We start from the raw sequence: 14,005 nt of genomic DNA on the forward strand, positions 1-14,005 counted from the left end.
GAAAGAACATGGTTCCCCCCCAATCTGCAGAGTAAGCTCCCCACTGCCGTCAGCGCGACCCCACCTCACGGACACGCGTACGGCATTCTGCACTCTCCCTCCGCCAGCTCCTAAGAAAGCAGGCATTTCCTAAAGACAGTCAGGACTCGGGGAAGTGCCCCAACAATCTGCGAGGGAAGGTCTGTTTCCAAATTCATGTCACCAGCAGGAAGATGGTGATTGACATGTGACTAATTGCTTCAAAAGCAAAAAAATTTGTTGGCAAAACCGTTTAATGTATCCCTAGTCAGAATAAACATGACAGCGTTTGTATCAAAATGTACTAAATTTCTGAGCAATAAAGGCAATCTCAAGGTATTCCTTCAGACCTCAGAAGAGTTCAGACTTTATATTCCAGTTACATTTACATGTAATCCGACATTTACATTCAACGCCTGACACTCCACTCTCCGAGATAATAATGCACAGAAGACTCGACTCGTCTAGAGCAGCGATGTGCAAGGACAGAAACAAAACCGTCCAATACCTGATCAGCTAAGGCCACACAGTGCTCCGGGTGCGGAATGGTGGTACAGCTCTGCTTCCTCCAATCCACAATTCCATTCTGTTCGGAATATTGCATGGTGAGCCCATCCAATGGAGAACAACTTGTACCAATAGTGCTATCAGAAAAGTTCACAGAAGTATGAAAATTTACCCTCAATAATGGAGCCTACTACATCACAGCACGAAGAAGCTCTGGTGACTCTTTCTGTCTTCAGTATATTATTTTTTTACATAATGCCTAGTGACCTCTCTGGGGGGAGGAAAGTATAGTTTATATTAAAAGACTATCACACAGCTATCTAAGAGTTAATCCCTTTCTCTAAGTAAATTAGTAACAAATGCACGTGGTCTTCAGACTCTCTGCTATGGCTGTCCTGTACCACCCACAGGGGAGTGTAGCCCCAAAGGGTGAGGATCACTGAGAGTTGCATATGTCTAAGGCATGTTAAAAGGACAGGAGGACATGACTGAAAACTAAAAGAAACATAACAGAAACAGAAAGAATCCAGGAAAGGGAGGTACTGAGCAGGGCCTTTTAACAGTGCTTCAGAGGTCACTGACTACAGGACGATGAGACCTTTTGGAAGAATCTTGGAAAATATAAAAAAGAACCAAATTTCAACTCTGGAATTGTAGAAGGAACTGAAAGTAAGAACTCAATGGATGGAAAGAGACTAACAGAGTCTGCGAGGAGGAACTCTGGTCAGAAGAAACTAGGCCGGAGCCCCGAGAGGAAGAAAACACAGAACACACGGAGAAGGGGACAAGACGCGCGGGGCACGGTGAGAAGTCTATCATCCAGAGTCATCCAGGTCTCAGAAAAGAGAACAAGAGAATCAGGCAGAAGCAGTATCTGAAGAGAGCATGGCTTAGACTTCTCTCACCCCAAAAGGTATCAGGATTCAGACTTGAGAAGTGGAATTCAGTCAAAGACAGTTACAAACATGTCCTAGGGGAAGTGCTAAAAACCAGACAATGAGAAAATCTTAAAAAGCAAGCAGAGTTTGAAAAGTGCACCAACTTCCACAGAACAACAAGAAGACTGAAGCGATGAGGGCCGGCTATCCTTTAGCGCCCCTAGAAAAGCAGGACCTGGGGGGCGCCTGGGTGGCTCAGTGGGTTAAGCCTCTGTCTTCGGCTCAGGTTATGATCCCAGGGTCCTGGGATCGAGGCCCAGATTGGGCTCTCTGCTCAGCAGGGAGCCTGCTTCCTCCTCTTTCTCTCTCTGCCTGCTTGTGATCGCTCTCTCTCTCTGTCAAATAAATAAAATTAAAAAAAAAAAATTAAGAGAAAAGCAGACCTGGGATGGCATGGTTGACAGGGGAGGTGACCCCAGGAAGCAGGAACGATGAGTACACGGATAAGGAAGAAAAACCAACGTGAGGGTCTGTTACTGAGGCTGCCAACAGAAGCAGCAGAGGTTCAAAGCAGCTGAGACCTCCCAGAATTATCTAACCAAAGGATCGGAAGCTGAGCTCCGAAGTCAGCTGAGTGCTGAGCCCCAGGGACAAATTAACTTGCATTTCTGGACTGTGCCTGTTTCTCAAACAACTCGGTCCCCAGACTCAGCAAGTGCCCCAAGGGGGAAGGTGGCCAGTCTTACAGCTTGGGCAGGACGGGAGACAATGAGGGGAGCCAGAGCTGGGCTGAGGGGATACCACGTGAGGGACCGAAGGCGTTCGACTGCAAGACAGTAAAACTGAGTTTAAAAGTGCTCACAGAAAGTAACCGCCAACCTAAGATCCTATATCCAGTAAAAATACAGACCAAATAAACACTTTTTCCAAGTAAAAACAAAGTGAACGCATCACTGGCAGACAGGATGCAGGAAATACTCCGGTGTTCTGCAGCAAGAAGGAAATCTCAGACGATGCTAAGACCCGCAGGCCAGAATAAAGGACCCTGGAATTCTGACCCACGAGTGAAAAAGAGTTTCGCAAGCTCTAAAATACAGGAATAACAATACGTGACATTTACAGTTTATATGGGGAAGAAGGAAAGGGAAGTGACAGTGATTAAAGGTCCTCACGGGGTAAACGGTGCCAGTACAGTTCACACCGGGCCGGGGTAAGTTACAGACGCAAAATGCTATCTCTCAAGTAACCCCCAGAAGAACTGAGAACGGGATAGAATAATCAAGGTCAAGACAAGAGAAAAACAGGATAAAAGCCACCCTACAGCAGAAAGGAGAGACAAAGAAGGCAACACAGAAAAGGTGGGACACATAACAAGCAAACAGTAGAATGGCAGACCTACAGCCAAATGTGTCGGTCATTCAAGTAAAAGTGACCCAGTTAATTAAAAATGCACAAAGACATTTATGTTTTAGAAATTAGATACGTACTTCACGAGGGGACTTTTCCCGGGGTGTTTCTTGTGGATTATGGTGTGCTGTAACACGTCTAGAGCAGAGGAAAAAAACAGCTCATTATGCCAAATGCTTCTGCAAAAATCCAAAAGGATGATGCAACTCATTTATGGGACTGTAACAGTGTCGACAGACTGTGCAGAACACTCCTGAGCATTTTCCACAGAAAATTCCTTAAAGAGGCAGTTTTTAAAGACATACTGAACTACTGAATTTCCTCAAATATCCTCTCAAATGCGGTCCTGGCCACCTAAGAGCAAACTGGTTTTGTCTGAAACTATGGAAGTTTGCTGTGACGTGCCACTATGAAACGGCGACCTTCCATTTCAGACTTTTATTTTAACCGTTAAAAAAATGAAGTGTCTCAAACATTCAAAAAATACTTATTTCTTAATATAAGAAACGCCCACATTCCCAGCTCCCCGGTCTATTCAACTGACTCCTGGGTAAGTATAGTACTAGAAACCTATTTGCTCTTCCATATGATTGTCTGAACATTTTCTTCTTGCTAGCCTACTCTATTATAAGAACACAGTAGACAGTACACCTACAATACAAACTATGTGTTAAACACTTTCGGTAAGGCTTCCTGTAAGCTCAGCTGTGGGGGAGTCAGAAGTTCTGCCCAGATCTTCAACTGCATGGGGGTCAGCATCCCTAACCTCCATGTTGTAACAAAAATATATCACAGAAACAACTAAAGGCCTCCTCCATTCCCTCCAACGCGCCCCCCCCACCCAAGGGTGAGCTAGCTGGAACATTCCAGTGCGTGTGTTTATTAAGCCTTACAGCCCCTGACCTGCTCAGACCCAGGTATTTGCTATTACACGCAAGGCTGCTGTGAAGACTTCATGTCCCCTGGGCACATGGACAACAATTTTCACAGCAGCAGAACCACTGGGCAGTAGCATAAAATTAATTACTTCCAACCTCACTGCATAGTGTTAAGTTCCTGTCCAAATGAGTTGTACCAATTTATGTCCCATCTGCGGCGGATCAGAGTTCCCATTACTTCATACCCCTCGTAATGTCACTCGAAAAAGCTTTGCTGATCTGATGAGCATGAAAAGATACCTCACTGTTTTTACAGTGTGCATTTTTCAGGCCGCTTGTGGGGCTAAACACTGTTTAATAGACATTCGAATTTCTTCCATAAGCTCTCTTTATCTTTTGCCCCATATTTCCAGACTGATGTTCTCATTGATTTTTTGAAAGAGTATTTGTAGTGTCTGGATAGAGTCTTTCTCCGACTGTGAATATCCTCTGAATGTCTTCAAATTGTCTGGTTTTGGGGTCACATGTTCAGTTATTTTAGATGAGAAAGATCTCTGCTACAGTCATGCTCTGCTTTGTCAAGAAAGCCTTCTTGTCCCAGATGATTAACATTTAAAAGTTCAGTTTTATAATTTACACATTACATTAAGTTGATGTTACATATATTTTGTTATTCACTTGCAGTTTCTGGGCTTGACATAAGTATACATCTAATGAGATAATATTTCTTTCAATCGGAAAGCCAGCCAACATCACTTATTGACTAGTCTATTTTTTCCTCACTTATTTATAATGCCACCTGTCACATTCCGAGTTCCCAGATGTCTGTTTCTTGGCTCCTTAAACTGTTCTACTGGTCCATTTGCCTCTCCTTGTGCCCGTATCAGGCAGAATGATTGATTCCAGTGAATCCACACTTACCTTCTTCTTGACTTGAAGCTTCCGAACTGTCTTCCTTTAAGTGTTCTAAGATTTTAGAAGTCTTCAGAGAGGACTGTAAGTTATCTGCAGGAAGTATTCAGCATCATTAATCTTTAGGAAGACTATAACAAAAGAAAACACACAGAAGGATTCCTTTTCTCCCAAGAGGGGGAGAATGGACAGTTAGTGCTAAAGGGAACATTTCTGCTAGCTGGGTCCTTTAAGAAACCCAAGTGACAGAGCATAAAAACAGGCTCAGGTGCCAGGTGAGAAGCAGCACGAGTAAGTGCTTCCCAACGTCACTGGGGGCTAAGGACTGCAAACCTCTCGTGTGCTGTAAACTACTACTTTTATAAAACACGATCCTGTGTGGCCATGTCACACTGCTCCCCAGACTCCGTCTACTGTCACTTTCTATTCTTCTATCACAGAGCAGGGACAAGTGATTCAGAGGCCAACATGGGCTGGACACCCAACACATTGTCAAAGCCCCGGAAGACTTCTCCATTACGATACAGTGTGATTCCAGAGCTTAAAGCTGAAGTCACTTAGGAGTTTAACGATTTTGTTTTCTCAATCATCAGAATATAGAACACTACACTCTATCCTAGGGAGAAAAAGGGTAGAGCAGTCATTCTTTTCAAAAGAAGTGCCAATGAACTTTGACAACAATGTATTCTTTGGTGAAACAATGGGGTCATCCTGATGAGATTTTCCACAATCCCAAAACATGTATGTTTAATACATTTTCATTTCGCAGCAATCTGATACCTTTAGCGCTGCTCGCGTACTTTAAATACTGTAGAGCTCTCATGATGAGTTTTTTATTATTTAACTAAGCACTACTCACTTGGGTCAGTTTTCCCAGGCAGCCTGCTAAAAATCTGAATGTGAAGTTTAACTGCATGTTTCAATGCTTTTTTAAAATTAAATAGATGCTAGTTAGTGAGTATTCCTTAAAAGTACTTACACTCAGTCCAAGCAGAAGCACCGACTGTTAAATCTAGATAATGCTATGATGATTAGGATTTTCCTTTAAAAAAAAGGACAGCTACGGCCACCATTCAGACATAAATTTAACCACAGGGTCGTTCATCTTGTCTTATTAACCTGTCATTGAAAGTCATTCATTCTACTTGCTACTTGTTTAAAATATTTAAGGCACAAGTGCCCCATGAGAGAAACTGTGACAAGTTAGCCCGGGTTATAATATCCAATCATCTTACTTTTTATAACCTCTTTTTCTTCCACCTCAAAATGATGAAATATGCATTTTCTTTCCCCTTTGGTTACAAGAAAATATGACTTTGTTGAAAGCAGAAGAAAAGATTAAAAAAAGTGAAGAGCCACTTGCGAGAGCGGCTGTGCTGGAAGTCAGCACGTTCTCCTAAAGCACACGTCCACGTTCCTGGCAAAATATTTGTTTAAACAGGCAGTTGAGAAAAATGACATGAAATGACGCATGAGGCCAACTGTGATGAAGGATGAGACATCAGGGCCAACACCGACCCACAGGAATAGAAGGAAAAAAAATGGGGAAATCTTCAGGAGGCGGTATTTCAGTTGGGTCCTAAGACGGGTGTGATTTTAACAGGCTGTGCCAAAAGAAAGGACATTTAAAAGTTCAGGTGCAGAACGAGCCAAGACACCGGGACAGGAAATGGCAGGTGTACTGGGTGGACACCAAGCCAGAGAGACTAGCAAGTAAGGTACAAGGAGGCTCATGGCCCGGCTCCAATTTCAAAGCAAACTTCTAAAGTTGTGCGAAGGGGATTAAGCCACTGATCCCTGCTGTAATCCTGGGACAGGTTAAAGTGAAGTGAGAAGCTAGAACCCAAGAGGGGCGAGGCTTTGCGCAGGGCGTGCAGGAAAGGAAGGCTTCACGGCCGACACCAGGCCAGGGAGGAGGGGCAGAAAGGAAGACCTGCTCCGTCCCTTGCACCCTGGCCTGCCAGTGACCCAGCACAGAGAGGAAAGGGAAAGAGGGTGAGGCCTGGGTTTCCAGCCTCGGAGGCTGAGGAGGTCATTATGGGAACAGGGGACCCAGGAGGAAAGGCAGACGCTGAGAGGGTCTACACCAGGCGCTCAGCATGGCAGCTCCACGACCCCCACGCCAGGGTGACAAGCCCAGGAGGACCCAGGGGTGGGACCCAGGGGTGGGACCCACGGGTGGGACAGAGCTGGCCTCCGCCCGGGGGTCGGTCAGATCTGGGACAGCAGCTTTCATGCAGCGTCACGGTCAACTACAGAAGTTCCCAACCAAATGCCGCCCTGCCCCGACGGGACCCCGGCGCCGGCCTGGGGACAGGCGAGGGGAGGCACTTACTGAGGCTGTGCAGGGGGTCGGCCGGTCCGGCCTGGAAGAAGCTGTGCACCCGCCGACTCTGCAGGAAAGCTCGGGAGGACGTGGAAAATAGCTGCCTGCGCACAAGGAGGAGAGGGTGTTAGCGCCATGCGGCCCGGCCTCAGCCTGGACGCCCAGGCCAGAGCACACAGCCGTTTACTGCAGGTATAAAAAACAGACAGTTTTCCTAAGGAAAAGAATATTATTTTCTAACGTACTTCCCATAGGAGGAAGTGGACAAAAGAAACCTATTTGCAAAAATCTAATACACAGGTGTATTTTTAATTTTCTGTAATCTAGTGGTACGGTTGCAATTCTGGCAGAAAAAATATATATACATATTATGATGTCCATGTTTTGCCCAAGTGGTCCAACAGCCACCTTTCTGCTCAGAGTGAGAACGGCAATCCCTTCGCTTCTTCCCAGGTGCTGTTTCCTCACCTGCCTGTCCCACGAGGGCACTTCCCACCCTCTGAACCGAAGAGCCTAGGACGCCGGGGTGCCGGGCACCTGCACCTGTGGGACGCGGAGGTCCGGGCAGTTACGAACACGACTGCGTCCTAAGGCAGCACTCACTGATGATTCCTTCCGCTGTGCTTCGTACCATGAGTGTGAGCCGTTATCTTTGAAAACCAGCTTTCCTCACATTTTATTAATGTAATTAAGACTTCAGCGGGAAGTCTTCTCAGCAAAGGGACCCAGCAACAAGGGGCACAGTTACAGGACCGTCTCCTGGAGAGTTTCCTCACGGATCGGAACACCAGCCCAACCACTTAAACGCTGAATTGCCCTGAGCCAGTTACTAACCCTTTCAGCTTTCCTCCCCTCCTAGGGAATGACACCACCAGCTCATCAAGGTTATGACACACACAGCACACGAAACTGCTCGCCCTGCTCAACATACACACCTCCTTCCATTACTTCTGAACACGTTAAATGCTCATTTAAAATTCTTAAATTTCTCCCCAAGGTGTTTGACCTGTCATTCATATTAATTATAAAGTCATTAGATACTGTACCAAGAGATGACCCTGTGGACCAAAATTACCTTGTACATTAGGCAGAATTGCTTCTTGGTATGCAAATGTGGAAATAAATATTCAATTGGAAGACAAACAGGGGAAATGAAGAGATGGGAGGAAAACTGAGCAATGAGCTGATCTAAATTTCCAGGTGTGAACACATTACCTACAGCTGGGGATTAAAACCCAACAGCAGTGGCGAAACCTGTTACTGGTTACATTTACACACCAGCCTGTCCACCTACAGACAGACACACCTTTAATTCAGGCTTGAGTCCCAAGAGACAGCCTAGATACCACCCACCGATCCATGAACCGAGTGCGGGTCCACCGTGTGGGTCCACCTTGCGAACACTGAGCCACGCAGACAAGCCGCACCTGAGATCAAGGCACAGGCCGGAAACTGGCATCCACACTAAAGTCAAGATTTCAGGAATGCAGAACCACAAAATGGTAATCATACCTGTCTATAAAAACCAAACTGGCTATAAACTAACATATTAAATAAGAAAAACGAGATTATATTTTGAAAGGACAAAAACCACCCAACCCCAAAGGTACATTTCAGTGCCATATTTCTCTCTTCCTAATTTACAGTGATCTGGAACTGAACTCACGCACCACGTCCTGTACCAGCCCCATCTCTACTGCTCCTATAAGCTCATTTTCTATTTCCCATGTATAATAACTGCCCCTTCCTCTACAATCGCTCCTTTTCTTAAGTGACATGAATGATAATCATACTAACCCAAAATTCACAAACTGAGAATGAGGTCTTCTCACATCCTATTAATGGTTTTGGGACCACAAACCAGTCACACAAATCAAAGATTTTTTTTTAAGGGAAATATGGGGGGGGGGGGCGTAGTCTAAAAATATAGTTTTTGAAGAGTACAGTCTTTCCAAGCAGGATACAAAACCCTAAAACCGTCAGAGAAAAAGATTGATAAATCCTATCTCAGAAAAATTTAAACTGCCCACATGGTCAAGAAATAACAACAAACAGGGCTCCTTTATTTAATTCAACAAATAATTTATAAATCAGTAAGACCAATAAAAAGTGGAAAGGACTGAAAAAGCCATTCACAGGAAAGTGCAAATAGAGACTAACTACTGACTCAAACACAGACTAAAATAAGATACAGTGTTCGGGGCACCTGGGTGGCTCAGTGAAGGTTAAGCATCTGCCTTCGGCTCAGGTCATAAACTCAGGGTCCTGGGATTGAGCCCCACATCGGGCTCTCTGCTCAGCGGGGAGCCTGCTTCCTCCTCTCTCTCTGCCTACTTGTGATCTCTCCGTCAAATAAATAAATAAAATCTTAAAAAAAAAAAAAAAAAAAGATACAGTTTTCCTCTCTAAGATTGGCAAAGATGAGAGATGGAGAATATCTTACATCTGCTGAGGTACAGAGATCCAAATGCAAGACTTCCAGAGTATCAAGGGCTGCTACCTCCTTAGAATCTTCAGAAGTAACTTGGAATCATCACATATTTAAAAATGCATAACTTATGGCCAAACAATTTCAATTCTAAAAATTTCTCTCACAGATAAACACATCCAAATGTGTTAAGAAACATATGTGGATATTCACTGTAATACTGTTTGTAGTCTCAGAATATTTAGAATCAGAACGGTCATTAAGTACACTCATTATGATACCAATAAAAATAGATTATGTGGCAAATAAAAAGGCAGCAATCTTTTGACATGTACCGATGTACTACCACGTCCAATATATTTAATAAAGAGTAAGTGGCAGGAAAGTGTGCATAGGATAATTTCATTTGCACAGTAAATATGCACAAATACATAAATACAAGGGCATGCATATGCACAGAAAATTTCTGAAAAGTTACATAAAATTTTTGTAAGGAAGGCTATTTCTAGTGACTAAATGTGGAGAAAGGGCAATTCAGGACTTTCAGCATCACACCTTCCTCTACATTCTTCACAAGTAGTTCAAATAACACCTTTATAGTAAAAATGATCTTAAAACACACGCACCCACACGCCTCCATGATCATCACTGAGGAGAACCCTAAAAGCTGTTAATAAGGAAGAGTCAGACACATACTTCTTAATTGCCATCTTAGCCAGGAACCAAATTTCTAAAAGTGGCTCCTTATGGAAAAATTTTTTCCCCTCTTAAAAAACCTCACACTTAGAGAGAAGTTGCAAATACAGTAAAAAATACCTTTCTGAACCATCAACAGCTGATCTCGGACACCCTAACCCCTGGGGAGACATCGGTATCTCCTACAAAGACATTCTCTCACAATCAATAATGGGACATTATCACTTCATGATAAATTAAGACCTAATCCTCAGACCCCAATCAAGTTTCTCCAACTGACTCCGAAGTGTCCTTTTTACCACCAAGACCCAGTTCAGGTCCTATGCCGCACCCAGCTACCATGAAAGCTCCTCGGCCCTCCCGTGGCTCTCATGGTTTTAAGAGGACAGCCCCTGTGGTTTATGGAATGGTCACAACTTTGGTTTGTCTGATGTGCCCTCGCAACCAGATTCCAGATTCGTAGCAGGAATCTTAGAGGACTGAGGCTTTGTTTTTTTTTTTTGCTACAGCCCATTGTGTGGTGATTCTGACTGACACCCTATCACTCACCAAGTTCCCGGTCCTGGATTAGAGAGGGACCTGTTGGGCTTCACCACTCTAAAGCCGCCCTTCCTCCTTTTAGGAATAATAAGCATTACTGTGTGGGAAAGGACTTTGATACTATAAAATATCCTCATTCAAGCTACTCATTATTTATTTCAACAAGGACTCGTGGCTTTCTCCTCTATTCGATGTTACTGTTTTATTTATTTTGATGTTCGATTTGCTCCAGATAGGACCATAGGAGCCCCTTCAAGCCGGTGTCTGGAGCCCCGTGACTGAGCCGCTCCACTCCCGGAGCGCTACCACGCCGTCTGGCCCAGAAGGCCCACCTCGCACTGCTCCAGCGCCAGCGCTACGATCACTTCTTCCTCCGAGGAGCTCTAGTTCCGTGCAGAGCGGAATGGCTACAAGTCAAGCTCTGGGCACCAGGCATTCCCATGGCAACTGGCTGTGGCTGCTTCCAGACCTTCTCAAAGAACAAGGCCAGGGAACACAGGTGTACGCACACAGCCGTATTTATTTCCGTATATATACCCAAAGTCGCGTCCCTATCTTCGATGCCAATCAGATGCTCCAGGGTGCATTCTGGCGGTCTTCCTTCCCGTACTGTAACCCCGTTCCCCAACAGAAAGACACCTGCGCCTCACGGTTCTTAACATACTTCCATCAGGTCAACCCCGTAGGCATCTATTCCCACTCCTGCTCCCTCCCACCTCCTGTGCAGGTGCCCTCCTGACACCAGCGGAGCTCGAGCGCCTGCCGGCCACCTCTCCCACCGTGCCAGGCCTCCCAGCACCATCCCTGTGACTGAATGACACCTCATTCCACTTAGGGCCCCTTTTCTAGTCCCTTAAGGTGCGTCCTCCGAAAGCGCTGCTGCCTCCGGCCTTGCTCTGAGTGGCTTGAGGACGTATGTGTTCGGGACAGGGAGGGACTCGATGAGGACTGTTAAAAAGGACAGCCCTCTGAAGAGCGCAGGCACTGGGATTACTACGGCTTGAACCACTGCTTAGCGCATCTCCTAGAGGTCATATGCATCAAGTTCTAATACTTAAGCTGAATAACAGATGCCTGAGAACACGGACGAGTATTTCAGAAACAGCACCAGCAGCACAAAAACCAGATCGATCAGCTACTAATAAACTCTAAGGGTTTTCTAATAATTAAAAAGTGATCCTGGAACAAAATTAAGATTGTTGAGAGGAAAAATCCAGGAACATGTTATCTACCTAGAAACATGGGAAATCAGTACTATAGGAAAGAATCAATTCATTGTTTGGAAAGAAAAATAGATTTCGATCCTGGTCTCACTTGGTGAAACAAAATAAATCCAAAACAAACAATAAAAATAACAGAAACTATCCCACCCACAAAAAGTAAATTGATCGTGTTTCAAGAGAGGGATAGCTTCAAGCCTTTCGAAGTAAGTAAAGAACATATATGGCCCAAATTCAGAAGCTACCAAGTGAACAGCCGGTCTCATTCCTACTCCCAGAGCCCCTCTTCTTCCCTGGACACATGCATCTTTACTACTGTGTTTTTCAGAAATATTCTTTGCACACAAACACATACATATCCTTTAAAATGGTGACATTCTAGTAACTGTTCTTGCCTGGCTCTCCCCCAGCACTCCGGAAGGCACCTTCTGCTCTCTGTTGTTCTTCTGCAGTAAGGCCACAGAGCATTCCAATGAATGTCCCATGACATTAAAATGACTCATCCTGTGAGTTAACCAAGTCTCCATCAACATCTAGCTATTTCTAGTCTTTTCTAGTCAAAAGTTACAGCACTCAATCTTTGCATGACAGTGGGACTACTCCTGTATGATAAATTACTAGAAATCCCACAACATCAGCCTACGCCAGTCAGAATAGCTAGTATCAAAAATATAAGAAATAACAAGTGTCAGTGAGGATGTGGAGAAAAGGGAATCTTGTGCGTTGCTGCTGGGGATGTGAACGGTACAGCCACCATGAGAACAGCACGGAGGGGCCTCAAAGTATTAAAAATAGAAGTACTGCACAATCCAGGAATACCACCTCTAAATATTTACGCAAAGAACAGGAAAATGCGAATCAGCAGAGCCATACGCACTGCTGTACTGAGCGCAGCCTTACTCACAACAGCCAAGACGCGAAAGCAACCCACGTGCCCATCAACAGGTGAATGGATCAATTCTTGGCTTCGGGCTAAGATCAAGTGAAGAAAATGTGGTACACACCATGGAATACTACTCAGCCACTAAAAAAAAAATGAAATCTTGCCATTTGGGACAACATAGATGGACCTAGAGGGTATTACATTAAGCGAAATAAGCCAGAAAGAGAGAGACAAACACCATATGATTTCACTTATATGTAGAATCTAAAAAATGAACAAAACAATAGAAACATACTCCAATACCGAAAATTAAATTAAGAGGTACAAAATTAAATTAAGAGGTACAAAATTAAATTAAGAGGTACAAAAATTAAATTAAGAGGTACAAACTTCCAGTTACAGAATAAGTAAGTCATGGAACTATAGTCAATGATACTATAACTTTGTGTAGTGACAGATGGGGACCACTCATGTTGTCCTGTTATCCTATTATATACATAATTGTCAGACTGCTGTGTTACATACCTGAAACTAACACAATGTTGTATGATGACTATACTTTAATTAAAACTAAATTTAGGGGGGCACCTGGGTGGCTCAGTGGGTTAAGCCTCTGCCCTTGGCTTGGGTCATGATCTTGGGGTCCTGGGATCAAGCCCCAGGTCAGGCTCTCTGCTTGGCGGGGAGCCTGCTTTCCCCTCTCTCTCTGTCTTTCTGCCTACTTGTGATCTCTCTGTCAAATAAATAAATAAAATCTTTAAAAAATAAAAACAAACTAAACTAAATTTAGGGGTACCAAGGTGGCTCACTTAGCTAAGTATCCAACTTGACTTTGGCTCAGGTCATGATCTCAAGCCTGCTAAAGATTTCTCTCCCTCCCTCTCCCTCTGCCCCTCCCCACCCAAAAGAAATTTATGTTTAAAAAAAAAAAAACTAAATTAAAAATATTTAAAATTTAGGGCACCTGGGTGGCTCAGTGGCTCTCATAAAGGCGCAGATTCTTAGCCCACAGTGCAGGAATGGGCTTGGTCCTGCGATGTACTGGGTGACAGGGTGAAAGAGGACTTCCTCCTGGAGACGTCCTAAAGATGCACACTCCGCCGCTCTCCACACCCCAGAGCCTGCCAGCTGGCCTCCTCTCTATCTCCTCCCAGGCCACCGGCCAGGTTCATGCTCCAGACTGCCTTCCGCCCCCCAGGGTCACAGCTGGAGAAGCTCCCTCCTGAGTCACCTTGGAGGCAGCGGTCTGAGTGTCCCCACCCCCTACGGCCGGGTGCTCAGCGTGTGCCTCGCAGACCAGGAGCACTCCACA

At 44.7% G+C, this 14,005-nt stretch overlaps 1 protein-coding gene across 6 annotated transcripts in view; it reads right to left on the bottom strand.

The window, feature by feature from the left end:
• The window catches only part of ZCCHC2 (zinc finger CCHC-type containing 2), a 61,519-nt gene that overhangs the window by 19,851 nt on the left and 27,663 nt on the right, over positions 1-14,005 (bottom strand). For all 6 annotated transcript variants that reach the window (XR_004278182.1, XR_004278181.1, XR_004278180.1 and 3 more), the window contains exons 6-9: positions 6,936-7,030; positions 4,610-4,693; positions 2,891-2,948; positions 527-662 (exon numbers count right to left, since the gene is read on the bottom strand). Coding sequence is in view for 3 of the 6 variants with exons in the window: in XM_032311109.1 (XP_032167000.1) it covers positions 527-662; positions 2,891-2,948; positions 4,610-4,693; positions 6,936-7,030 (373 nt within the window). In the remaining 3 variants the exon portion in view is untranslated. The remainder of the gene's footprint in view (positions 1-526; positions 663-2,890; positions 2,949-4,609; positions 4,694-6,935; positions 7,031-14,005) is intronic.

This window comes from Mustela erminea, chromosome 13, assembly GCF_009829155.1.
Source record: "Mustela erminea isolate mMusErm1 chromosome 13, mMusErm1.Pri, whole genome shotgun sequence".
Lineage (NCBI taxonomy): Eukaryota > Metazoa > Chordata > Mammalia > Carnivora > Mustelidae > Mustela > Mustela erminea.